Consider the following 27,063-nt stretch of genomic DNA (forward strand, 5'->3'; position numbering starts at 1 on the left):
GTCATTGTGTGTGCTAGAGCTAAACAAATCATTATGGCACCACTACTCCGTTTGTCACCATATTTTATTTTATTTTATTTTTTATTTTTTTATTATTCCAGGTTGTTTACAACCCTGGGCTAAGGAAATACTGGTATGTGCCAGCAGCACCAGCACTGGGAAGTGGACTGTTACAGCCTGCTACGATCCTGCTTGCATGAAAATCTGGAGGACAGGGAAGGGCTCAGGTGGGCGAAAAACTGCTTTCACCTAATGTATTTTTTGTTTGTTTGTTTTTCTTGTGTGAAAATTAGGCTTTATTGACAAAGAAACAAACAACCCCCTAAATCTAAAAAGTTATTTCTTGCTTTCAGGTGAACACTATTTCATACTAGAGCAGCGGTCAGGTTGAATACTTGTCCATGAAGGTCCTGTATCTGATGTCAGGGGTCACCATCTGTAACTCTTCGAGCCCATTCCCTTCCAGTTATGCATTTGTGTCTTCTTCAGGTTGATTCTGGTTTTGCTGGTACAGCTATTCTCTCCTCTTCTCCTTGCATTCAAATTGATGCAAAGGCTGAAGTTCTGTGGTCACTAGATTTTTTCAGAAATCTGCTTTTGGTAAATGGACTGGCAAATTTTAATAATCTAATATCAACCCCCTCTAGGCCTCCTCACTCCATGAAGTTGTGCAAATATTTATTTGCTTAATCAAATAGTGGTGACATTTTAGTTTGGCTAGACGTTCTAATCCTAACTTCATCTGTTGGCAGCGAGACCACTGTTTTCTGCTCACTTTGACCTTTTCTGTTGCTACAGTTACAGTTCATCTTGCAGCAGGTATTTCAGACCGCCTCCAGAGAGGGCAAATAAATGCTCTGTTCTCACATCCAAGGTTCTTTTCCCTGTTCTTTGTGGATTTAAAATGGAGAGGTTACCTTTGGCTGAATGTTACCTCATGTTTGGCTGGGGGTAAGACTACACACAGGGTGAAATAACAAGCTACTGTGTGTAATCTGCTCAAAGGTAGGAGATACGAAAACTATTTCAAACACCTTGAAATGAAAGAAGGTAAACTTCCTCCACAATAAATGAGAAGCAAAGTGTACACACACTTACCTCAGGGGAAAAAAAAAAAAAAAGTTAATATCCTTCCAAATCCACAACCTCCAACACAATATTTAAGGAGAAAAGTGGAATTAAATACATCTCTTACTATTTGATACTTTTCTTAAATTTGCGAGTTGCTCAATATCAGTAAAATATTAAATAATGCATAGGAAACAGAAGTAATTTAATCCAGAAAAATACACTCTCATAGCTCAGAAGATATGAGAAGAGCTGGGGAGAAAGCAAGTTTTTTCTTTCTTTCTTTTTAATGTGCAATTACACACATCAAAATTTTGCAACACTTTGATTAATCTAGCAGAACTTTTGTGTCATGCTGCCTAGTTTAAACTACGCCTGGAGTTACAGAAATCCAAGAATTCAAAGCTTGTATTGCAGCTCTGGGGGAGCCGGGAGGGGCTTGCTGCAGCGGAGGGGAGGGAAGGAGAGCAAGGCTGTTGTTTCTCCCAGGCGGTGCAGTCACATTCGAGGTGGTCAGATGCTAACTGCTAAATAACTTGTTAGTGCAATATGTGTATATTTTTCCTATTTTTTTTTTTTTCAAGAGCTTATATTATTGTTTGTGAAGCTTCATAGATACATTTATATCATTAAAGGCAATATCCCTATCTTTGTGTGTTTGCTGCAGTAGAGAGATTCTACAAAGCTATTTCAAAGTGAAGAGGATTACAGCTCTATTAATTTCTAGACATGTCGGTAATTGTTCGCATGATACTGATAGAGCCTTTCTAACTTTCTCATTACCCAACAACTGCTCCTTATCACACATCTGAGTCACCAACGAAGTTTGAATTCCATTGGGCTGTGCTCACACCTCAGGCTTTTGGTACTCTGTGTACACGCCTCAGTCTAATCGATACAACTGTGGAGTGTGTTAAAGAGGGCAGATTTACATTGTTTCGTGGGTGCACTTTCTAGATGGCAAAGCTTGAGATGTGGTCCCAGTTTGACCTGCATCTGCTCTGGATATAATGAGTAAGAAGAAAAGGGCTTTTACTTTTTCTGAAAGGGATGTGTGTGTGAGAGCTAGGCTGTGCTTAAACTAAAAGCAACCAGTCTGAACTTTAACCATTATTTCTGAAACTGTTTCATAACTCACTGTTTCCTTAAGAACCTTGATCCTACATTAACTGATGTGTGCACTTCTAGATGCATGGTGCAAGAAACTCGCTATTCCCTTCATTTGACTGTCATCACATCTAGATTGCCACTTCCAATGGATTAGAAGCAAATGAGGCTTCAGTAGGAACATCAGGCCACTTTATCAAATCATTTGGCTCGTGGTCCTGCAAATAAAGGCAGCTGGGTGGATCCCGTGTTTTTCCTGAACTGTTTGCGCTCTTCTGGGACAACAAGAAATGATGGGCGAAAGATTGAAGTTGACATCATGATCTGCAGTCCTGTCAGTATTTTCAGAGCAAAAAAAAAAAAAAAAAAGCACTCATTTTAAGACAAAAGTGACTGCTGCATATCAAAAACCTCTCGTCATGAGGTTGTGCCGTATTTTGGCAGAAACACCGAATTCCATTTGTGCTGTAGCCTCTTCCCCTCCTTTCATCCAGCACACAGCTGGATGGCGTTTGTGTGGGTGAGGGAGCAACCCTGCAGCACCAGCGGAAAATGGCTATCGAGCCGTGCAGACTGCACCCCCCGTCTGTTAACCCACCTACCTCGGAACCCAACTGCTTGTCCTGGCACGTGAAATGCCTGCTTGGAAGCTCTGAGACCCCATTCCCTGGCAGGGCGAGCCCCTAACCCCAGCGGGCCCCCTCAGCCTCGGCCCGCCCCGGGCGGTGCCGGCCCGGCCCCCGGGCGGAGCGGGGCTGCCTCCTGCCTGCTGCCTGCTGCCTCCTCCCTCCCTGCCTGCTCCCGGAGGCTCGGGCTGTGGTGGAGAGCGGGCACTGACCGGCACCATTCGCTTTCTGCACACTCGGACTCGATCCCGGCCCGGCGAGCTGCGAAATGGCGAAGGTGGGTGCCGGGATGGGATGGGGTGGGATGCCCCCGCCGTCCCGCTCGGCTCCGGGCTCCATCCCCTTGCCTTTATCCCACTAATGTATTGCTGCTCTGCCTTAAATCAGCCTGGCGGGGGACGTGGAGAGGAGGAGGAAGACGGGGAAAGCGGCTCAGTCATGTGAGGAATACGTCAAACACAACTTTATTATTTTTTTTTCGGTCAGTTTCCACTCGTTTGGCCAAGTTTTCGGTGCCGCGCGTTTGCATTGCGCCTGGGCGTTGGCGCTCGCTGCTGGGCGAGGGAGGAGGAAAACCCAGCGGTGCTCCTCCTCGACGGGCCCTCCTGCTCTTGCTTTGCTCTATCCCGCTTAGTTTTTCTGAAAGTTTTGCAGCTACGAGACCAGGACATCGCCTGAGCCTTTTTCCTTGTGTCGGTGTCATGTTTGAGCCTGGATGGAGGCTGGCAGTACGAGGCAAACCCGTTTGTTTTAGCCTTGTATCGAATACATCCACCATATGCTCCCAGCAGTCCAAGGCTTGGGTTGCTTATTTATGGACTTTGTACGGCTGTGGAAAAGGGGAGCCATCAAATTTTAGGATTGCCTTAGCAGAAGTAAGTGTAATTGTGCAGTGATGTATGAGTAATGTGATGGCAGGTGAACTAGGTGATGCTTGAAGGTCCCTTCCGACTAATCTGTTCCTATTCTAACTTAATTAGCTTAATTAGCTTAACTTAATTTAACACTGCAGTGAATATTTACCCATATTCTGTCTGGATTTATTTTTAAGAGAAGGAAATTAGTTTTTTAACAAGTTATTTTTAATAATATTCTGCTAAGTTCCCCCCCCCCCCCCCCCCCCCCCTTTTTTTGGAGGGGTAAAGAGGGGATTCTGTTTTCTTCTTCAGGCATCAAGCATGGTTTGTCTAGGATGCATCTCAGAAAAATAGACTGCTATCCAAGCCAGCGCAGGGCATCAGACCTGAGAGATCTACCTGAACAGCATTTTGTTACAGTTCATGTAACATTGCTGATATGTTCAGTGGTGACTTCCTCTTAGTAAAAACATGCAAATTTGCAATTCACTTGTAGTCTGTTCCACAGACACACTAACTCTCAATCTATTTAAAAGGAATATTTCATTCTTCATTAGTGTAAACCAGCTCTTCTTGTCCTTGTGCAGCAGAACTTTCTGCCGCCTGAGGTGACACTTGGGCTTGAGCTACTGAGTGGGGTGGGGTGAGTTGTGCTGGGCTGAAGTCACTGGAACTATGAAGTCTTGTACCAGGTAGGTCCAGCACTCCAGTTTCCACATTCAGATGGCTGCTTCCCACTGACTTCAGTAGTATTCTTTACCTGTGTGATTATGCAGCCAAAAAAGAGAAAGACTGAAAGTGTTAAAGCTTTGCAGCTTGTAATTAATAAAATAAATAAATAAATAAAAGTTGAAGAATAAGCTCTGCTCCTCATGGCAGGTATCTGTTCTTAATTTTATTGCACCGTGAAGTGATGGTAAGGCATGAAAATACACATCAATTAATTATGAAATGTAGAGTATCAATTGACAATAGTTATTTATATGTGCAATTAAAGGTTCAATGTTCAAAAAGACTTGACAGCACAGTGTGCTAAAGTCCAGTGTAATCTAAATATTTCCCTGAAGAATAAAACCTTTGATGAAGGTAAGTTATCTTTGGAGTCTTTGTCGCTGGTTTTGCTCAGGAAAAGGATGGCATGCGCTCCGTGGCCAGGAGAAAAAGGTTCATTCATTTTGTGGGAAAACTGCAGCATGCCATAACGTGCTGTACAGACCGGTCCCTCTGTGCCTGTGTTTATCTGCTTTCTTTGGAGGATCGCTGAAGTCTTAACAAGGCATCTTTTCTCACACATCTGTGTACGTAGTGATCTTCATTAATGTATAGATGTGTATGAAGAACTCTCCTGCTTGCTGAGCTATCATCTGGAAGTGCTGCTGTGTGCTTGCTAATTGGGAAACCTTGAAAGAAAGCAACAAGAATTATAGTCTGTATGTTGAGGACTGGCCTGTTTTGGTCTGCTACTCCCAAACATTTCCCTGCAATGAAGTTGGGACTGTGTAGTGTGTCTATTTATAAACTGGCAGGAAGGTGGAGGTGTGGCTGCTGTGTGCAGTATCCGCAGCTCCTGGTCTGTCAAAGTGCTTGTGTGACTGGCAGCACAGGAGTAGTATTGCTTTAGAGGATTATTTCACACATCCTGAAGTACAAATGCCTTTCTAGAGTTGTGTCCTGAGCAGTTCCTTGGCTTTATTGCGGTTATTTGTGAGGACAGGTTCTCTGACAGTTTTTGCAAATGTCCCTGCGTTGGTTCCCAAGTTGCCATTGCTTGATCTTATCTTCTTACTCTCTCTCTTCTGCTCCTGCTTTCTTTTTTTTTTTTTTTTTTTCCTGTTCTTTCTGTCCTCATTATCTTTGGTATCTCTATGGTGTATTGACTCATAGTTCAGCACAGCTGTTGTGCAATTCCGTCTTTTTGTCAGAAGTGTAAATATAGTAGGGCAGATGTGAATATGGTCTGCTGACCGGAGCTTACTCCTTCCCTATAAGTGGGCAATCTGAAGCATTGCTAAACTTAGAGAGGGGTTTTGTAGAAGTCTCCTTAAAGTAGTTGCAGATTCACACTAGCTCCATGGCTGTATGCATCCACTCACAGCATCACTTATGTCCTACTGCTGTTGAAATTTTAGTAGGGATGTACAATCTAATTCTTATATGGCATCGACTCTAATGCGTAGTTTGAGCTGGGCTCTGTGCCTGGTCTTCAATGACCACAAAGGCTTCCACTTTGCTGGTGGGCGCTGTGTTGTGCTTTATCTGCAAGATGGGTATGCTCATTTAAAAAATAAACAAACAAACAAAAAACAAACCAAAAATAAAACCACACAACTCAAGTTAGTCTTTAATTTACTCTAGCACATGACCTTCTGGGTTCTTCCAGTGCTCTGAAAATAGCGTGCCTTCTCTGTTTGTCAACCTGTGTGCTGGAAAACATTCTCCACTTCCATTCCCACCACTCCACAGTTTTCCTATGCCATCTGGTAAGCAGGTGGCTGATTTAAGTAAAAATCATGTCACATATCACCTGCTCTGCACTAGACACTGGCCTTTCCAGCAGTAAATTGATGAGACCCGAATTGTGTTGCTGCTGTGCAGCATCATGAGAGGGGGTAGCTCGTCACGTATGGGATATCTGGATGGTAAGAACTTGCTGTGAGAGGGTACAGAGCAAGGGCAACCAGAAATAAGTCCGAAGCAGTTCAAATATGCTCTTTTGTTAGCTGATAATGAATGCTTTGTATCGAAGGGTGGCTAAATGTCTTGTGGGTAGGAAATCTTGTGTGTGCTTGGTGGGGAAAAATTAAAAGGAACCTAGTTAAGTGGCTATTGTTGATTTTGCATGTTTCCTTGGCTGTTGCCAGGGTATGTGGCCACATGACATCAAATTGTGAAGCAAAGTTGTCTGTTGGGAGAAATTAAATATAGCTGAGGTGCTGGTTAGAAACAATTTGCCTGGTGAGATTGCATCTTCCTGTTCTTCTGCAAGCAGTTGTTAGAACAGAATAAATAAGAAAAAATCAACCGACAACATAATTTCTTTGTTGGAGGGCATGAGATCTAAAGCTAGATCTTCTCTTGCATTTAGAGTTATATATATATTCATATAACATACATATATAAATATATTTTTTTCCTTTTCTTTTTATACTAACTTGTGTCTTCATTAGTCCTGTTGGTAGCTGCCTGGAGAAAATGGAAGCTGCTGTTTATTTCTAGTCTATCATCTCAAATTGTCCTTGTGCTACCCAAGGCTGTTTAGCCGCAGGCAGTATAATGGGGTATGTAGAAAGTAGAGTGTGGGTAGCTTTGGGGTGTTACAGTCTTGCAACACTTTTTCTGTTGAGGCCTGTTGTCCTTCTCTTTGTTTTGTTAATCCCAATGTGGAGTGTTGATATTTGCTAAGGGATATTTACTAAGTTGATATTTACTATTGTCAGTGTCACATCTGCCCATTGGTGGCTTCTGAAGGTGCTTTTGGACTGCAGGTTGCACTTGGGCCTGCAAAACTGCATCCAACAATGTCTTGTAAGAGCAGTCCCTGCTGATGGCAGGGCTGTAGCACTATTTCTGATTTGCAAGCTGCAGCACTATCTCTGATTTGCAAGCTAAGTGCCACTCAAGTGCTGCTTGAGGGGGATGCTGTAGCCAAACTCCAGTAAATGGTGCGTGTCAGAAGGGAATGCCTGGAATGTAAAAGGTACAAGAAAACTGTTTTTAGGTTACAGCTGCAGCAGAAGTATTTCAGGAACTGTTCATCAAACTTAGTACATGGTAAGGCTTTCCACTATGTGCTTCGAAAGAGAGCAGAAAGTTTCTTAATAAAAATAAGAAGGATGATTCAGAGTGACTTTTAATCTGTGTATGCACAATGTTTGTGCATACTTTCTCTAAAACAGCCACACAGTGATGTTGGGCCCTTGTCACAAGACTTAGGAATTACTTCAGGAAATGCCCCTTGCTTATAACAAAATAAGCAAAAGAAAACTTTGAATTAAGCAATTGTTTTATCCAGGACCGATTGACCAGAGGGTGATTTTCCAAGGAGGATTGTGGTAGTTGTCTAATACTCAGTGATACTAAAGCAGGAGGAAATACACTTCTAAATTACCCCATTCTGGCTGGTACAGTAATAATGGAGGAGGAGAAAAACAGAGGCTTTTCAGACTTTATCTGTTCTACCAGGTTAAATTCCGTTTATAAATTTGATCCCAGTTCCTTGAGGTTTCTTCATTATAGCTTTTGGAATAGGATAGGAAAAAGACTGTAAGCACATATTACTGTACCTAAATTTGAAGTACTGCCTAAAAGCTTGCTTGTAATGGGAAAAACAGACTGCTCCAGGGGAATTGACGTGTCCTTAAAGTAGGCTGGCTATCGGAAAGCATCTACCAGAAGGAAGTTTGTTGTTGCTCTTAAATGCCGTGGTACTTTGTGTTCTGGATTTCTGAGGTACTTTGGGGTAAGCCTCACCCATTACTACTGCAGCAGGGGGAGGGATAGGGATTCCCTGTTGGCAGTAACACACGGATGGCCTGAGAGGCAGCAGTGCTTCAGGGCAGTTTCTGGTACGTGCTTGCCAGTTCTTTTCTCTCCATGCTTTTCTGGCTGACCTACCCTAGCTGAGTAAATTGGCTTGAAACCACAGCACTGTGAGGCTGAAATTGTTAACTCGAGGGAAAGGCCGTGTCACAGAGGCCAGATGGCTGTGCTGTCTGCGAAACAGGCTGCTGTCAGTCTCGGTGGAAGTCTTGGCATTTCCTTTTGTGTTCTTCCTTAGGATTGGAAAAATGCCCTGCCCGCGCTGATTGTTACTTTAGTATGCCAATACCTACGTTAAATTTTCCTTCTTCAGCTGTTGGAAAGCCTCCCTATTCCCAAAACCCTGCTGTTTCTTGGCCTTTGTAGTTTATAAATTACCTGTATGTATATAGCACAGTAGGTTCTTGAACTGTCGTGTTTAAATAAAGGCAAGACTGTTCTGTGTGGGTGATGAATATCTTTTTTGTGTTTGACTCAAGCAGAAAGTCCCTGAAGAATCATTTTCCATGGAAACATAGTGGAATTCTGTTTGTGTTTGGATGGGCTTATCTTTTATCTTTGGTGTGAACTGTTATTTCTTCTTGGCTGTGAACTACCATGAGCAATGTAGCTGAATCACATGAGTAAAAAGGTGCTTACGCCGAAAGAAACATGATGGAAAAATTGAAAGTCACTGAGGAGTTCAGTAGGTCTCCTTTTCAGGGTGATGGAAAAAATCAGTGTGATACTGGCTGAAAGCTCCATCAGGCTTTTCTTGGGGAAGGAAGTTCTTATTTCTGAATGTGTCTAGGATCCTTGTATGGCTTATCTGGCCTATGTGATTTGTGCAATTAATTTCCCAAATGATTCCAGGAAATGATCATTTCTTAGTCATTTTCCTGCATTCGTGCTCCAGTGTTGTGAGCACCAATCCTGCAAACTACCTTTATGTAAACAAACCTGAACTTAGCTGGCCTACTGCTGAACCTTTTGAGTAGAGCTGTGTTGAAATACCCACAAGCTGCTATTTAGGCAGACAATTGCATTAAAAATGCTATTGTTCTTTGGATCTTGGATTCAAATCTAGTCTGAGCTCGTGTATGGAGAACTGAAAGATGCTGTTATCTTCTATTTCTGTTTTTTTTTTTTTTTTTTTTTTTTTTCCTTTTCCCACCTTTTTCTTTTTTTCTCTTCCCTCTAGTCCACAAGAGGCACTGTGACAGCATTCTCTCCTTTTGATGCCAGAGCTGATGCAGAAGCCCTTCGTAAGGCTATGAAGGGAATGGGTAAGAACAATTTATGTTATGAAGAAGAAAGAGTTCTCACTCCTGCTTTGAAAACATTTTCTGAACTCATTTTTTATGTTAGCAGATGAGGATAGGGCGTGTGTCCACATGCTATGGAATGACGGCCCTGGGACTGCAGGAGTCTGGGCATGTCCTAGTTCTGACTGTGTGTCTCTCAAGGATGTTGATTTTTAGATTAACAGAAGTTAAAAATGATGGTTTGGACACTTCCCGTTTAAAATCTGATACTTCACAGGCTTCTCTGCCCATGCGGTTTTATTGCTCAGTAAGATAGACTGTGAATTTAAAGGGAACAACTGTGATGAATTACCACAGAACAGCGGAAGCTCTGTGCTTGGAAAAGGGGCAACAGCTCCCTAGGTCTGGAAGTGGCTAAACACGGGGCAGTTATTGTGACCAAAGAACACGAGCACACAGAATGAATGTAGCCTGACAAGTGGTCTCTAAGCTCATGCTGTAGCTTTCTGTCCCAAAACTTTGCTGTGAGAATAAATGCTAATTTGATACTTTCTTCGAAGCTGCCTGTGGGAAGAAGCAGAGAGAAAGGAAGAATGGAATTCAATAAACCTCAGGTCTATGGACAAATTCAATAGAGCTAGCAAGGTGCTATGTTGTGAGGATAAATTTGTAAACTACTGCATATAAAATCAATAATAGCTCCATACTTCCCTACTCAGGGGTGTTTAGGATTACTGGCCTGTGGTTTTCTGGGAGTTGACAGGGCATTTATTCTGAAGTATATCTCTTGGGGAGCCTGACAGCAGGCTTGTTCATGGAATAAAGATTGTGACTGTTTTATACCTGATGGCTGGGATGCTGGGGGCAGTGTCTGGAACAGGGCACTGATGGAGAGCAATGTGTATTCTCCAGTCATGTTCTTGCTACAGCAGAACACCAAACCTGGTGGCTCAGCTTGAGGTGTGGACATTCGTTTTTTAAATGATTGTGCTGTTTATCAGTAGATTTTTATTTTTGAAGTGTTTTTCATTGTTTTTTTGGTTTGTGTTACTGCTGGGTTTTGTTATTGTTGTTTTTAGAATGTGCTTGTAACTGTTGTTGTTCTTTCTTTCTAACCTCAGGGACTGATGAGGACACTATTCTGAAGATCCTTACCAGCAGAAATAATGCTCAGCGTCAAGAAATTGCATCTGCCTTTAAAACGCTCTTTGGCAGGGTGAGAAAAAACAAACGAACAAAAAACACTAGAAATGAGTTGAATTTGGCCTATGATGATTAGTTAAAACTGTGAAGTGCATTCATCATGCTCTCTGTAAAATATTTCTTGGAAGAAAATATAGTTTAGTTACTGTGTCCCCCTTCTCCATATAGAGTGATGGAATGGTTTGGGTTGGAAGGAACCTTAAAGGTCACCTAATTCCAACCCCCCTGCCACAGGCAGGGACACTATACCAGACCAGGCTGTTCAAAGCCCCATCCAGGCTTGCCTTGAACACCTCGAGGGGTGGGACATCAACAGCTGATCATCTGAGCTGAACAATGCCAACTTCCACAGCCTGTCTTCAGAGGAGAGGTGCTCCAGTCCTCTGATCATCCTTGTGGCCCTCTGCTGGACTCTCTCCCACAATCCACATCCTTCTTGTGCTGGGGGCCCCAGAGCTGGGTGCAAGATTCCAGGTGGGGTCTTACGAGAGCGGAGCAGAGGGGGAGAATCACCTCCCTCTTCCTGCTGCTTTTGATGCAGCCCAGGATATGGTTGGCTTTCGGGGCTGCAAGCGCAAGTTGCTGGCTCGTGTCAAGCTTCTCATTCAATCAATGCCCCAAGGTCCTTCTACCCATGGCTGCTCTCAATCCATTCTCTGCCCAGCCTGTATTTGTGCTTGGGATTGCCCCAGCCCAGATACAGGACACTGCCTGTGGTGTTGTTGAACCTCATGAGGTTCACGCTGGCTCACCTCTCAGGCCTGCCCAGGTCCCTCTGGATGACATCCCTGTCCTTGTGTGTGTCAACCACATGACATAGCTTGGTGTCATCGGCAAACTTGCTGAGGGTGCACTCAATCCCACTGTCCATGTCACTGACAAAGGTATTAAACTGCGCCGGTCCCAGTACTGCCCCCTGAGGAGCACCATTCATCACTGAGCCACTGACCGCAACTCCTTGAGTGCGACCATCCAGCCAGTACCTTACCCACCAAGTGGTCCATCTGTCAAATCCTCACCTCTCCAATTTGGAGACAAGGACATCATGGGGGACAGTGTCAAATGCTTTGCACAAGTCCAGGTAGATGATGTCAGTAGCTCTTCCTCTGTCCACCAGTCCTGTAACCCCATTGTAGAAGGCCAACAGCTTCGTCAGGCACCATCTGCCCTTAGTGAAGCCATACTGGCTGTCCCCAGTCACCTCCTTATTTTCCATGTGCCATAGCATAGTTTCCAGGAGGATCTGCTCCATGACCTCACCAGGCACAGAGGTGAGACTGTCAGTAGGTCTGTAGTTCCCCAGGTCTTCCTTTTTATTCCCTTTGTAAAAATGGGAAATCCTTAAGTTTGGCTAGGTTAGAATATTCCATTTAGATTATCACAAAGAAGTGAACTTTTTCTGTACCTTGTTAGAATACATCAGGTTTTTGTGCAAAAGCTTACATAGTTTCCCGTTAGTATGCTTCTAGTACTGACCTCATCCTCAGTATGGAAGGAGTTATCAAATACTTTGGCTCAAAGTCTGCCATGCAAAGTCGTGGCAAGAAGAGAATTTTCTTGACAGAATTCATTGCAGTACTGTTTGTTCCATATTAGGATCTTGTAGATGACCTGAAATCAGAACTCACTGGCAAGTTTGAAACGCTGATGGTATCTTTGATGAGACCAACGTGTATTTTTGATGCTCATGCACTGAAGCATGCAATCAAGGTAAGGAGAATGCAAGAGATTGAGTATATTGTATACAGTGTTTGTTGCTCTTTTGTTGTGTATAGGAATGAACATTCAGTTAGTAAGGGAAATGATGATAAAGTTGTCTTTTAATTAGTAATGTTATGCTAACACCTGCTAGTATCACTAATGCAATTGTTTTGATTAAAATTTGCATAGCATAAGACTTGTTCTGATTTAGGTTTAACAAGCAGATCAGTGGTGTTTTTAAATTCTTTTTTGCTGCTGAAGTCCAGTGGATGCTAGTTTTTCTGCTGTGAGCAACCTAGGATTTGCAAATTAGTTCACAGCATTTCATTAACACGGTAGCTTTGGTTGTCTCTTTTTGACTGTTATTTAAGCATTAAGTTATTTAGCACCTGATGAAAACAGTCAAACTCCAAAATTGGTGGGCTAGCATGCCTGTGTAAACTCACATCGAGCACCAAAATTATTAGGGGATGGTATCTGTGTTGAATGTGTTCTAAAAGCTCCCTCCAGTAATACAGAGACAAGAGCTGACAAATCCTGTCAGTGGTACTCTTTTTTTTTTTTTTTTTAACATTTCTCTCTTTGGTGAGTGCATTTATTACCTTTCTGGGAAGGCTAGGTGAAACAACAATTTGCAGTCTGTATGTTTAGATATCTTAGTGTGTTTTTTCATGGGTTCCTATTTTTCCCCCTTGATCACACCTGTTTGATATCCTCAGCCTGTGGAAATTCAGGAATTGGATGTCCCTGGGCTTTCTGCAGAAACCTGTTGATTAAAGTAGATGACATTGAAGTTGGCTGGTGTCAGCTAGTGCTTGGTTGGGTGACACTAGCACTCCCCAAATCCTTGATGAGCAGCTGGTTAATATGTAGTCAGCTGTGCAAGCTAGTGATTATGAACCCATGACCCAGCAAATAATGTCTCAGCCAACAGAAGCTGTAATCCTGGAAATTTTTGCAATGTCTTTATGTGCACTGGGGGAAGGGAACATGGCACCTGACAAATAAACTGATAAAAACCTGGCTGACTGAAAGGAATGAAAGTATTCCCAAGCTTCTTGTGTTGACTTAAGGGTCAAAGACTGACAGGGAAATGACAGAACAGATGGGTACAGGAGGGAAACAGAGATAGTGGAACAGGAGTGTTTTTGTTCTTGTTAGTTACAACAAATGGTATTAAACACAAGATCATAGGATCTCAGTGAATGTCTCTGCACAGGACGAAATGTTGACACTAGCTGCAATTCAACTAAAGTGGATAAGAGCACTAAAGAAGATGTGGCAGCAGGAACTTCACTGCAGGATGACGACTCAGCTAAGGGCATTGTCTGTGCTGAAGATTGAGTTACCTACTGCTGCTGCTACAAGGCTCCTTAGAGAACTAATGTAATAGTGCTTGCCTTACTTGTTGAGTAGGCATATTCTTAAAACAATCTGTATTTTGAAAATGTTTATGTGTATCCTATTAGATTTATACACAGTATAAATCTTTGTACACAGTATATTGATTTTTTTCCCTATAGGAAGTTTTCTCTATAGGAAGAACTGTAAATAACACACCACAGCAAAAAAAATAAATAAAATGCACAGGGTAAGGGCTCCCTTTGGAGTGTAAACAGCAATGGCTTATTCTTATAGGCAAAGTAGACACAGATACGTGGCAAGAAGATATTGCCTTGGCTTTTGTAAACTTTATCCTTGTGAAAGCAGAGTGCCTGTTATGGCTATGTATAGGCTGCAGCAACTATTTGAGGGCCTGAGTTAGCGATTCTGTTGTAAAATGTGTTTGCTTACAATGGAAGGGATGCTGGGTGACTGTTCATCTGTGTGCTAATCAGTGAAGGGCAGTGTGTGAACTTGTGAACTGAGCTGAGATGAAAACTGTTCACTCAGTTACTGTCACGTCATCAGCTGTAACAGTGAAGAATGGAGGTATATCAGGGTGTACTTGACTGTGGAGAGGCTCATCTGAGTCCTGCAGCATGAGCTTCTTTACGTGTTGGGTTGATTTTGAAAACAATCATTCCAGAATGGAAAGAAATTATTTTTCCAAGCCTCCCAGGATAGACTAGGTATTACCAGAAAAATATTTTTTCTTTCTCTGATCCAGATGTATGAGGTGATGCTTGCCTTTGGTTGTCAAAGGGAACGCTTGTTTTCCTTCTGTTACTCAATCAGCTGATTTCCTCTTGCACTCTTGCAGGGAGCAGGAACCAACGAGAAAGTGTTGACTGAAATTCTTGCCTCCAGAACACCTGCTGAAGTGCGGAATATTAAACAGGTTTATTTGCAAGGTAAACTTCAGTATAAAATTAAGTTCTGAGTTCTCCTTTCAGTTCTTTCACGATGATTTTAACACGTTTAAAACAAGACCTATCTGTAAACTGAGGCATGTATCCAACAAGTGAGATTTTGTTCTGCTGAGTTGGAAACTTTATATTGCAAGAAACTAGAGTGGACTGCAAACTAAAATCCTTTTCAGTTTGGGGCTATGATTGGGATATGCAGTGTTTGGTCTTTTTGTGCTTTACAGTTAGAATTTATTCAAATGTTATTTCTTTATTCCACCCATTATTTTCTTTCTTTTGAACAAAAGAGGGTTTTTAAAAATTGAAAGTCAGAAAACTGGCATCCCATAAAGAAATGGGATTTTTTATTTTATTTTTTTTGATTTTCACTTTGTTATAATGTATTGCATTTTTTGATCTTCCACAGGAGTACGTGCTCTCACCCTGTGAATGCAGGGGTTACTTTTTTAAGGCAATATTTAATTCAACACTTTTGTATCTATGCAGATTTCTTTCACACAAGAAATCCTCATATCTTAATGAAGTTCAAGACAAAACTTAGAGTTCCAAAGGACAAAATTTATTGGAGCAAGACTTTTATAAGCTCCTTTCTGTTGAACAGTTGTCAGACTGCCATATTTCTATATAACTCCAGATCTGTATGCTCTTTAGTTCCTTAAAGAGCTGAACCAGTGTATCTCATTCTGGATTCAAAATATTTTAAGTAATCTGTGCCTGCAGCTGGGTGTGAGATGGTGCCTTACCATCTCTTAGAGTAATGTTAGGTTGTAAGGGATGGCAGAATATGTCCAGTTGTTAAAACTGTTTCTGACAAACGATTCCACAAGCTGTGAGTCAAATCCATTTTTTGCTTTTCCCTATTTTCTCATCAAAATAGCAAGGAAGTCCGTAAGGTAGTGAATGGGTGTTGCTCTTTTGCAGAGTATGAGGCTAACTTGGAGGATAAGATCACAGGAGAAACATCAGGCCATTTTCAGAGAATGCTGGTGGTCCTTCTGCAGGTCAGTATCTCCGTGTATGCCTATGTGTGTGTATGATTTTCCTTTCGTTTTGTCTGATGTACTCTTTTTACTTTCTGCTTACTGACGAGGGTTTCTAGATAGACTTGGTGATAGGCAAGATTGGTTCAGAAACTGAATAACTCTCCCTGAACTTATGATCTTGAGCTCTGTAATGAACCGTTTCCACAGCTCTGGCTTGAAAAGCTGCTATGATACTTCTGGGTATAGCAGAATGCCTGCTGCATAGGTTTTTGAAGGTAATAAAACAGAAAGGTTATTTCATAAAGACACATCCAAGCAGAAATGAAAAGTGGGGCTGTTTTTGGATAAGGTGCATTTGGGATTGAATTCTCACAGCGATTTTTGCAATCTCAATATATTAGTTGCTGTTTTTTGTTGTTGTTGTTGTTGTTGTTTTGTTTTGTTTTTTGATTCACCTGTCAGCTTAACAACTTTTAAATTTTTTTAGGCAAATAGAGATCCTGATGGCAGAGTTGATGAAGGTCTTGTTGAGCAGGATGCACAGGTGGGTGAATGACTTACTTTTTGTTGGGGGAAAGGGTATTTCTACAATTACCTCAGAAAGAACATGCATAAATACAGTTCAAATGTGAGAGAGAATTTTTATGATTTTGTGTGTGTGTGTTTTTTTTTTTTTTTAATACATTTTGCTGCACTTTTATATGTTCTGGACAAAAGAAGTGACAAAAGGTGAAATGTTGGGATCAAGACTTGTGGCACTTCTGTGTTTCAGTGTAAACCACATCTTGTTTTATTCATTACTTGTTGAGGTGCCTGAACAGAGCAGTGACTAGGTCATAAGAAGAGAGAGTTGTGATTGTTGAGGCTGTGTGGTGCTGAGGCCCTGACTGCTGGAAAACAGCAGTGTGTTACTAGTTCGTTGTTTAACATGTGATTTGGGCTTCTCTCTAAATTCAAGCCTAATATATCTTGTGTCATACACATGTTACAGAGAAATAGTAATGCTATTTGGTATAGCTCAGGTGTATGGGATACATCCAGAGAGGGTGAAATATTAAAAAGAAAATATTCCAAATACTTTGTGCTACTGTAACAAATTGACAGTCCAAGAATTGTCCTCTGGAGTTTCTAGGGACCCACTCATTGCCATTTGTGAGTATTTTCCATGACTTTGTCACTGATCACTTAACTTATGTTGTACACAGGAAGAGAAGTACCAGCAATAAATTTGTATCCCTGATGAAGTCTTTTGCTGGATTCTGTAGGGTTTGTTGTTGTAGTTGTGGTCAATATTTCAGAGATCTGATTACAGAAGTAATGCATGTTTCTTCTCAGCTGTTTCAGATCTCTGGGTTAGAAATTGTCTCTCATAAATTGTCTGAGATGAAAGAAAACATATGAACTGTTAAGGTGACGAGGAGGAAAAAACAGGATACCAGATCAATAAAACATTCTCTTGATAGCAGGGCAAGGCATAGAGAGAGAGAGAGAGAGAGAGACCTGTGCCAATAAGATATATTTTGTCAATCCTTTGTTGTGTACATTCAGAAAGCATCATTCTCCTTCTATTAAAACTCATACTGTGAAAACTGGAGCCTGGAGATTAAGGAGACACTGTACCTAAACGTAGAAATGTGGTTTTCTAAATGGTCTCTCTGGTTTGTTACATATGTTTGTCACATTTCTCTTAGCTGTTTTATGCAAAGATATAGCTAACATAGCTGGAATGGATGCAGAGCATTTCTAATAATTTCTAAGCGGCTGGGGAAAAAGCATTTGAGGTGGTATGGGCGTGTAGGAAACTTGTAAGATTTTTCTGAGGATACTTAAAGGGGGAAGTGTAACTTCTTGCAAGACGTTTTGTGAATATCACTTCTTAAAGTTATACAGTTGAGGTACACTTTAGGTATTGCATAGTAGCAAGGCCAGTGAAATTTTAATGCAGTTTAGCTATTTTTGCAATTATGAACTTTGTTCCTGACAATAAGATCAATATGAACAGCACCTGGCTTAATGCTTGTTTCCAGTTTCTTTGTAAGTCAACAGACACGTCCCTGATTTAACGCTTGTTTGAACTATTATTCAGAATACTGCTTAAGACAGCTACTACACCACGTTGGTGATTCAGTTTAGGGGAAGAACTTCTTTTATTTCTACATGATGGTGGGAGAATGTATGGAGATCTGTTACTTGCCATTAAGAAACTGAGATCAGGCTAGATGATCTTGCTTTAGTTTTAAGACATTACAAACGTTTAGTTTAGAAATAACAGTGCCTTTAGTCCATGGGAATACAAGGTGGGAAAATGCAGCCTAGGTGTTAGTAACTGTTAGAGCTTACATAAAATGCCATTCGCAGCTTCAGGTATCTCCAAAGAAATGCATTCCTGGAGCCTCTAAATGCTGTGGTGGCACGTGGATGGAGACTGCTGGTATTCGTTTGAAGAGCTTAGCATATATTTTAAACTAAATATCCTTGCAATGCTTTAATGGCTTTTTTTCCCCTGCTTTTGTGCTCTGTGTCATTAATGTATCAGCAGTCACAAATGCACTTTATACAGGATTGTGGGACAAACATAAATAGGAATTTGGTAGCTTTGCATTCAAGTTTTACAGTACGGGCAGACAGCTAGCCAACAGCATTGCTATGCAGGAGATCTGCTTGAATGGGTGTTTCTAGGAAATATTTGATTGTCTTAGTACAGGTGGTAACTTGTTTGCCTGCCTTCTGTTTGCTGAGGAGGGGGAAAAGAAGCTGTATGCTCTGATATCTAAAACCTTTCTCCTTACATTGTGTGGTGTTTAGCACACGATTGGAGAAGGCTTCTGAGTTTCATCCGTTTTGTTTTTCTTCTGCTGTCTGCATGAATTTTTGAAAACATTTCACTTTTCTGAAGTTTGCTAGTAGCCTTCAGACTAACCTGAAGAGCAATCACTGTGCTCTAAAATTATTAAAATCTGTTACTGATCTAGTTTTATATTGGTTAAGAATTTAGCATCTGACAAATTGTGTTTCTGAGGACTTTAAAATCCATCTGCCCCTCTTTTTTGGAAGACTTCCTCCTGGGCCGAGTTAGCAGAGTTCTTCCATTGAGATGAGTCATAATATAATAAAGTTTTGCCAGTTTGATTTAAAATAGGGGAAGGAAAAAAAAAGGCAGTATTAGGAATGGATTTTATCTCTTGGATTATAACAGTTTCAGAAAACTTGAGGCTTATGAAAAGGACTATGCACATAGTTAGGGCCTTAAGCAGTATTATTCATGTGAATGCTTTTGCAGCCAATTTCAGACTTTAGAAAGGAATAAATGATAAAGTCAGTTTAGTATTTGGCAATTTTACGTATTTTTTTTTTTCTTCCAGCTATAGCTTGTTAATAATTTTCCTTAGAGTAAGCAGAATGGAGCTTTTTAGATGTGCAACCATATCACAAATGCTGTTGTTTTAATCTCTTCAATTTACAACAGGTCTTGTTTAGAGCTGGGGAGCTGAAATGGGGAACAGATGAAGAGAAGTTCATTACCATCTTGGGAACCCGAAGCGTTTCCCACCTAAGGAGGGGTAGGTAATATGGTCCATGTATGACTGAAAACTTCTGCCTGAATACCCGCTGTTACCCAAGTGGTGGTAGAAATGGTAGAAGAACCATTTCTGGTACTGCATTTGTCGAGTCCAGTAACATTTATTCACTTCTTCCCTCTACTTTTATTTTTGTTTCCTATAATTCGCTTCTTCCACAGCAAGAAGTGATCTGCTGCTTGGAGTGTGCAGTGGATCTGAGGAACAGCTGGAGTACTTCTTTCTGGATGTGTGTTTATTATTTTTTCCTTTGGAAAAGGTCATGGCAATAAAGTGATTCTGAGAGACTGTTATGAGTCACTACAATCTCATGAAGATCAGCCCTGAAAAGATCAACCCTTTTATAGGTGCATATTCTATTAGCTGATAATAAGGAGACAATAATATTTTTCCTGTTCTTCATCCATTCATAAGTCTGTTTTATTAAGCTGCTTAGGGCATTGGGAATAAGGATCACTACATTTTGCTTTGGTTCTCCAGTCTCTTTGTTTTTCCTTTACCCTTTGGATTAGTTGGATTTTCAAAGCTAATTTGGTTTGCGATTTTAAATATCTATTTATTTTTAATGTTACTGGCATTAAAACAATCCTAAAGTTTGTTTATATTCATCCAACATGTACTTGGCATGATAGAAATGTAATGTTTCAAAGAAAAGTTGTCTTACAGATACTTATGAACACAGACTGCCAGTAGGACAGTTTGCATGAAGTTAAGTGGGTGGAGTAGCCCAGCACAGACAAGATCTTAGATTCAGGCTAAATGATAGCTGTGCTCTGCGACAAAATGCTTATCACTTCTTACAGCTTCCTATCTTCCCTCAGAGGGGAAGGATCACCTGCTGGCAACCTTCTGGCAATATTCTCCCCAATGTACTCCAGGATACCATTATCCTTCTTTGCAGCAAGGGCCCGTTGCTTGCTCATGCTCAGCTTGGTCCTTGGTCCCTCAGGACGTCCAGATCTTTTTCTGCAAAGCTGCTTTCCAGCTGCGTGGCTCCAGCGTGTTCTGGTGCATGGTGATACTCCTCCCAAGGTGTAGGAACCTGTAGTACAATAGAAATCCAGTAGGAAATAGACATTTTAAAACAGGTCAGAGGGAAGAATGAGTGGACAACAGCATTTGAACAGTGGATGTGGAGATACAGATGTCACTAACCTGTCTGTACTGAGGAAGATACTGGGGAAGATATCTGACTACACATGTGACATTAAGCACGCTTTGTGTTTTCCAGTATTTGACAAATATATGACCATTTCCGGCTTTCAAATTGAAGAGACCATTGACCGTGAAACCTCTGGTGATTTGGAGAAGCTGCTTCTGGCAGTTGGTAATTACAGAATTAATTAATCTCAAACTGGCCTTCTCTCTTTTAATCCCTCGAATTCCACTCGTCACAGGAAGTGGCATGAAAACATGGTTCCTTCTTAGCGGGACCTTAATAGACCCAATTCTTGTGTTTAGAGAATAAGCCTCTACTTTTTTTTTTTTTTTTTTTTTTTTTTATAGATGAGGGAAAGGGTGGGATGGTGGGAAGGAGCAGGGTGGGAAGTGGTGTTGTGAACTGCCTTCTGTTCGTGATGTGCACCGCCACCAGAAAGTGAGACAAAGCTCTGCCTTTGTATTCCTGGCATCTCATTTTTGGACAATGCTACTTGTGACTGGGAGTAGAACTTGGCTAGTCAGGTCTCTTCTATGACAGCACTTTAACTCTTAAAACCGAGAGTTGTAGCAGAGGAACAGTCGAGCTAGCTGTATACTCAATTGTCAGCATTGGAGAGAACGATGCAGAAGCATGCAGAAGCCTTATCTTGCCAGTGACAGATTGTCTCGTGTTGAATAGCAATCAGTAATTTAATCCTTTGCCTCTTTTTCAGTGAAATGCATCCGCAGTGTGCCTGCCTATTTTGCTGAGACTCTGTATTATTCCATGAAAGTATGTACATGTTTTCCATAAGTCACTTTCCTTCTCCTGTGGCTACTGTTCCTCACCCTTTCACTTGTTTTTCATTTCTTCTTTCACTGCAAATGCCAACAGGATACTGTATCACTAAGCATCTGCAAAAGGTTTGGGGTATGCAGATCTGGAACAGGCTACAAACAATTCATGTGCCTTTCTTTGGGTTGATCGTAAGTTTATCAGACCATAAGTATTTGACTGGAAACATCAGTCTCATCGGCTGGTTTTGGACTTGATCTTCTTACAATGGAAAACATCTGGCTAGATCCATCGCATGCCTTCAGCTAGATAAACAGTGCCTTAAGGTGATGGATATATTTAGGGAGTAAAGATGACCAAAAGCTGAACTGCAGATTGTGTAGATTTAGTGCTCTTTGTTTTAGAAAAGAGTATTTACAGACTGAAAGTGCAGTTAGCTTTGAAACACAAGCTTAATGGCTTATCCATCCCATTTTGAGAAGGAAAAGTAACTTTTAGGAGAAAAAAGGAAAGAGATCTAAACAGCTATGAAAGATTCTGGAGGGGAACCCCATCAGCAGCACAGCTGTGTTTCTGTTGTCCTTTCCTTCCCTTGAGTAAGAAGAGATAAGCAGGAAATCTGTATTTTTAAATCACAGTGACTAATAGTAATTAAAACCCTAGGAAAGATGAGGTAGGTAGTCTTTTGTTTTCAAGCAAATTATCATCTTCCCTGAATATATTCCTCCCTTCCCCACGCTGAAAAGCACTGAAGTGTGTTTGTCACCAGGTGGTTGTGCTGAGGAGGTGTCAGCATGAGAATTAATGAAAAGAGATGAAACGGTACCTTAACTTTTAAAAGCTGCTTTACTGCTTTAATAACCATCAGTGTAAAAAATGGTTCAGATGGAAAATCCAAAACATGCTACCAGCATGCTGAACTATATGAGGAGGACCACTTTTTTATTTATTTTCATTTTTACTTTTTAAAGGATATGGTAGAGAACTTTTTTTTTTCTTTTTTCCTGTGGATTTAAGAATCTTTTTGATTTCTGTTGTGAAGAGCGTGACACAAGTCTGTTGGTGAGATCCAAATTTTTTTCAGTAACATCGTTAACCTCTGTAAGAAAAAAAATCATTGTTTATAACTTTGGCAGAGGAGTGTGTACTTGTTATTTAGCAGTTTGACATGATAAAGTTCTACAATCTGTCTGCCTTCATAATAAGGTGGGGCAGAGCCTGGCTTTTAGCAGATTTTAATGTCAAATCCTACTCTGAAACAACTGGACTCACGGCGTAACTTTTGAGCAGCTTTAGGGCACTTGTAGATGTAACCCAGGAATATTACAGCCAGTCGAAGGATTGAGTGGCCCTGGACATTAGGCTGAAGATGATCGTGGGGGCTCTGCCAAGTCCTTCCTTGAGGTGCATTAGCAGGTCAGCATGTGAAAATGTGTACTGCTTCAGCTTGTGTGGAGTCTGACGTGTCTGAACAGGAGGGGTCGGCGGGTCCATCTGACACCACTTGCTAGTGCAAAAACTTAAAATATTTAAAGCAGCGAAGATGAATAAAAGAGTTCTGTGGTTGGAAAGGGGATGTGAAGTTTGTTTTCATAATAAACAGCTAGCTAACTTGTGGAATGGGTTGCTTTACAATGCTACGTGCTTGGTTTTAGTCCTTAGTTAGGATTTATGTGCCCCCTTCCAGAACTGACTGCACTTCTGCAGTCTGAGACTTCACTGAGATGGTGATATGCATGTGATTCTGATTGTAGCAATCAGATATACTGCTGTGTAATCTTGGGACTGGATTATTTTAAATTTATCTGGGCATTGGCAGTTGGTGTCAATGAAGATGAAACAAAATTAGAGGGCTGACTGTACAGCACTTCACCAAACTCTTGGGGCTTGGAGCACCTCACATGGTTGGTCTTTGCATTGTAGCGTGAATGCCTTGTGATACTGTCCCAAATACTTTGTTGCAGAGTAGAAATGTAAAGCACAAGTGTTTTGAGACATCACTTGCTCATTTTTGTTTGTTGTTCTATGACAGTAACTGTCCATGACAAACTCAGTGTAATATTTAAACTTCTCTTTGTAGGGGGCTGGCACTGATGATGACACCCTGATCAGAGTCATGGTTTCGAGAAGTGAAATCGATCTGTTCGATATTAGACAAGAGTTCAGAAAGAATTTTGCTAAATCGTTGCATCAAATGATTCAGGTAAAACTTCTATTTTGTCATCCGGGAAATTAGGGGTATTTAAGATGCAATTGTTTCCAATGTTTGTTTTTGTGGAAGGGAGGGGGGCGGATGTGTGTAGAGCTGGACCTCGCTGTGTTATCTGAGAGCAGCAAGGGCTGATCTGCAGTTTTATGAAGTATCGAGTAGTGTCATTTAAGTGGGAGACATTTCCTAAGAAAAGCTGAAGGTTTCTTTCCAGTGTTTGCTGGGAGAGCAGATGTGGTTTTCTGAAATTACACTTACTCATTTTTTTCCATTTTTAGTTGCTGCTTCATTTCCTTTTCCTTGTCTGGGTTCCTTAGGATTTTCAATGCTTCAGAGAGGGTGCTGGCTCCAGAGAAATAGCAGTGGGGTTTGGAGTCTGCATTACCATGAAGTCAGAGCTGCAATCTCTGGTTGTGGTGTGTGGAACCTTTAGGACTACTTAAAGTGGAAGAAATTTCACTGGAGTCATTATCTGAATCATTATCTCCTTTAAGTGGGTGGGATGGAGCAGGAAGGAAAAGAGCTAGCAGGAAATCCAGAGCCAGCAGTTGCAGGATCGTTGTATATTTGCTGCAAAGTTAGGCCAAAATGCCTTTTTTCCTTGTAATTTTTTGGGGGTATATTTTATTTTAAATGCTGCTTTTTGTTTGTTTGTTTGTTATTACTCCTTATTTGATAATCTGTCTGTGACAACATAAAGTTCTCTGCTTTGGTGCTGCTTCTGGATTCTCCTTTTCTTGGACTTTCTCATTTGCAGTTGAATGCTTTTTAATGTGCAATAGGTAGCTCAGTTCTAGTGAAGCTTTCAGGAGCTTTTATTGTCTCTGAAAGTCTGTCTATGTAAATATAGCTCTAACAGAAGAGGCAGAGAATTTTTTTTGCATCATTCCTGAGCTGGGAGTAATCCAAGTGGATTTCCTGTGGGTGGGACAAATGCGTAATGTGTTAGTCTTCATTGGTGGCTGCTTTTCCTTGCATTTCTGTGGTTGTGACTCATGGCAACTGGTTTGTTATATTAACAGAAGGACACGTCTGGGGACTACAGGAAAGCACTCCTGCTCCTCTGTGGTGGAGACGATGAGTAACGGTGGCAGCAACACGAAGGATTTGTTGTACTCCAGCTTTGCAGCCCTTCAGTTAGCATGCCTGGCTAAGATTTTGCATCTTAATGCTTTCTGGCTGTTTGAATTCATACTAGTATCGCACTTACTAAAAACAAATGTATTATCCAGCTGATAATCAGTCCCTCCTTCAAGTGCCTTCGGAAAGTATGCAAAAGTCCTCATCATGCAAGATGGGTCCTGAACACAGAACCCAGTTATTCGCAAGTGTTTTGCTGAAATAGGAAAAAGAAATCATGTATTTCCACTAATAATTTAAAGACCTTTTTTTTTTTTTTTTTTTTTTTTGCTTTTATTCTCTACATTTCCACTGAATGTTAACCTAGTTTTAACATTGCAAATGAAGAAAAGGTATCCTTTGTATGTAATATTTGGATGAATTTGCTGATCATAATAAAACCAGTCATTGGAAATCTAAAGAACCAATAAATTTTTTCCCTCTCAGCAAAGTTGTATGTGGTTTTTAATGGGCAGAGATCCATTTTCCTTTTTCCTGATTCTACTCAATTCTCATTTTTTTTTTCCTGATTCTACTACTTTAAACAGATGTTCTATTTTTCCCTGCTAGTATGCAGGTTTACAAGTATATTTGATGTTTTCCAGCTGCATGTCATGATGCCTACTACTAGACTTCTGTGGTAGGGACAGCTGATGAAGATGGGAAGAAAGTGATCCATACTTTAGGAATCTTGCATGAAAGAAGGGAATGTTGCAGCACCACTCTCTGATCAGGTTAATGGAGCAGAGCACAGCATGAGAGAAACACCAGTCTGCTATATAAGCTGCCTTACATGTGCTGCTTTAGTTTACCATTTATGAATGGCTTTGAAAATTAAATCGATGTGTGTGAAGGAGAATAAACTGTTTCATGCATTGTGAAGTCTGAACACCACGATTCTAAACTTAGCTTATCAGTTAGTCACATAAAAGAGCTGTGGAAACTGCATGTTTTAAAGTCCTATTGGAATTGATTCTTCACAGATTAAGAGCTTTTAAATTTTCAGATTGAATAAGTATTGAAGTTTCAAGACTTTGACATTATAATTGTGATTTTTTACTGTCAAGTCTGGTTAATAAGTACTTGGTTTCTGATGTAAAATATGACAACTACTTATAAGTAAATATGTTAACTGAAGACTGGTCTATTCTAAAACCGTGTTTTCAGTTCTCTTGCACACTTACTCTTGCATACTCACTTTCTCCCTCACGCTGTCTCCATCTTCCCCACTTCTTTTTGTCCAAATTGGAGACTCACAGACTCAAAGCCAGCACGAGTGATTTTCTTAGAGACAGTTAAGTGCTCCTCTCTGCTCTTCCTGGACAGTTTGCTGAATTTTCCATGTCACTCCCTGTATGTGAGAACAGAGCGGGTGCGGTTTGTATCTCCACTCGTGTAATTTAAACTAATCTGAACTGATGCTGCCATAATGCTGCCCTGCCCTGTTTTTTCAGGCTGCATGTTCCCATGACCCTCTGGTGAGCTGATCCAGGGCCCTGGGCTGACAGCATCCAGCCACAGGGGTACAGCACGATGTCCTCAATAACTCACTGCAGCATATAGTGAGGGCTGCTGCTGATGGATGGATAGGCTATGAAGGTGCAGGATGAGGCAAAAAAATTGTGGGAAGGCAGACAGGACTCAAGCTGGGTCGTCCTGAATTGTTGTCTGCTGTCACAAACCACCCGGGCTTATACATGTAAGAGCGTTACCAGTATTAGTAAAGGGATTCTTCAAATTTCTTTCTGCAGGTACAGACCCAAATTATGAAGTTTAGGTTGCATGCCAAGTCAAAGGTGGTGCTTGAAATCGGATTACAAGGATCTCATGACTGTTACATTAATCAAGTCTTTTCCTTTTCCACTTCTGTCTTGCTCTGAGGGAGGTGGAGGCAAAATATAGATGTAGAGAAACTACTTAAGCATAATGTACACAAATATGCATAAAATATATTTGATACTTAATACAGGAAGACTTAAATACAGTCAGTCCAGACATATCTAAGTTGTTTGTATGGTTTGCTGCTCAATCAGTTAGAGACCTTGTTTATCTATGTTGTGTTTATCAGGTTGTCACAGCAGAACAGTGTAGTGCTTTGGAATACAATCAACTCTTTTTCAAAAACCATAATATAATGGTAGCAGTGTTCAAGCAGTAATGCTTTTATTTAGATCTTTAAGTGTTTGGTAGAAGAAAAATCTATAGTATGTGTTTTGATTTTGTTTTCTTCTGTTTCCAAGGATTTATTTTCAGCATTTTGCATTTTTGCTTTCTGTCACGTTTTTACAAAATGCATTAACAGAGTATTAGTCATCCTTGAATAACATGGCCAGCTGCACACATTACAAGTTCAGCATGACCACTGCCTAGAAATATCTTGCGATGATAAAAAGTCCTTTTTTTTTTTTTTTTTTTTTTGTGTGTGTGTGTTAGTGTTTGCAGAGTTAAAATGAAGTACAGAATAACTGCTGGTGAGAAGCTATGAAAGGCTGTGAAAAATGTCTCCATGGGACCAGACCTTCTTGGAGAGTTCTACCTATAAATTGTTGTCTTCCTTGCCCATATGTTTATTGATTTCTCCAAA

At 40.9% G+C, this 27,063-nt stretch overlaps 1 protein-coding gene across 1 annotated transcript; it reads left to right on the top strand.

Annotated features, from left to right (window-relative positions):
• Positions 1–2,922: 2,922 nt before the first annotated feature.
• Positions 2,923–24,776, top strand: ANXA5 (annexin A5). Its single transcript, XM_082759707.1, has 12 exons — positions 2,923–3,078; positions 9,378–9,462; positions 10,563–10,657; positions 12,241–12,354; positions 14,549–14,639; positions 15,576–15,655; positions 16,125–16,181; positions 19,104–19,197; positions 20,447–20,542; positions 21,090–21,148; positions 23,232–23,354; positions 24,383–24,776. The coding sequence occupies exons 1-12, from the start codon at positions 3,070–3,072 to the stop codon at positions 24,443–24,445; spliced, it is 966 nt and encodes a 321-aa protein (XP_082615833.1). The 5' UTR covers positions 2,923–3,069; the 3' UTR covers positions 24,446–24,776.
• The last annotated feature ends 2,287 nt before the right edge of the window (positions 24,777–27,063 follow it).

Source organism: Aythya marila (genome assembly GCF_965140915.1).
Source record: "Aythya marila genome assembly, chromosome: 4".
Taxonomy (NCBI): Eukaryota; Metazoa; Chordata; class Aves; order Anseriformes; family Anatidae; genus Aythya; species Aythya marila.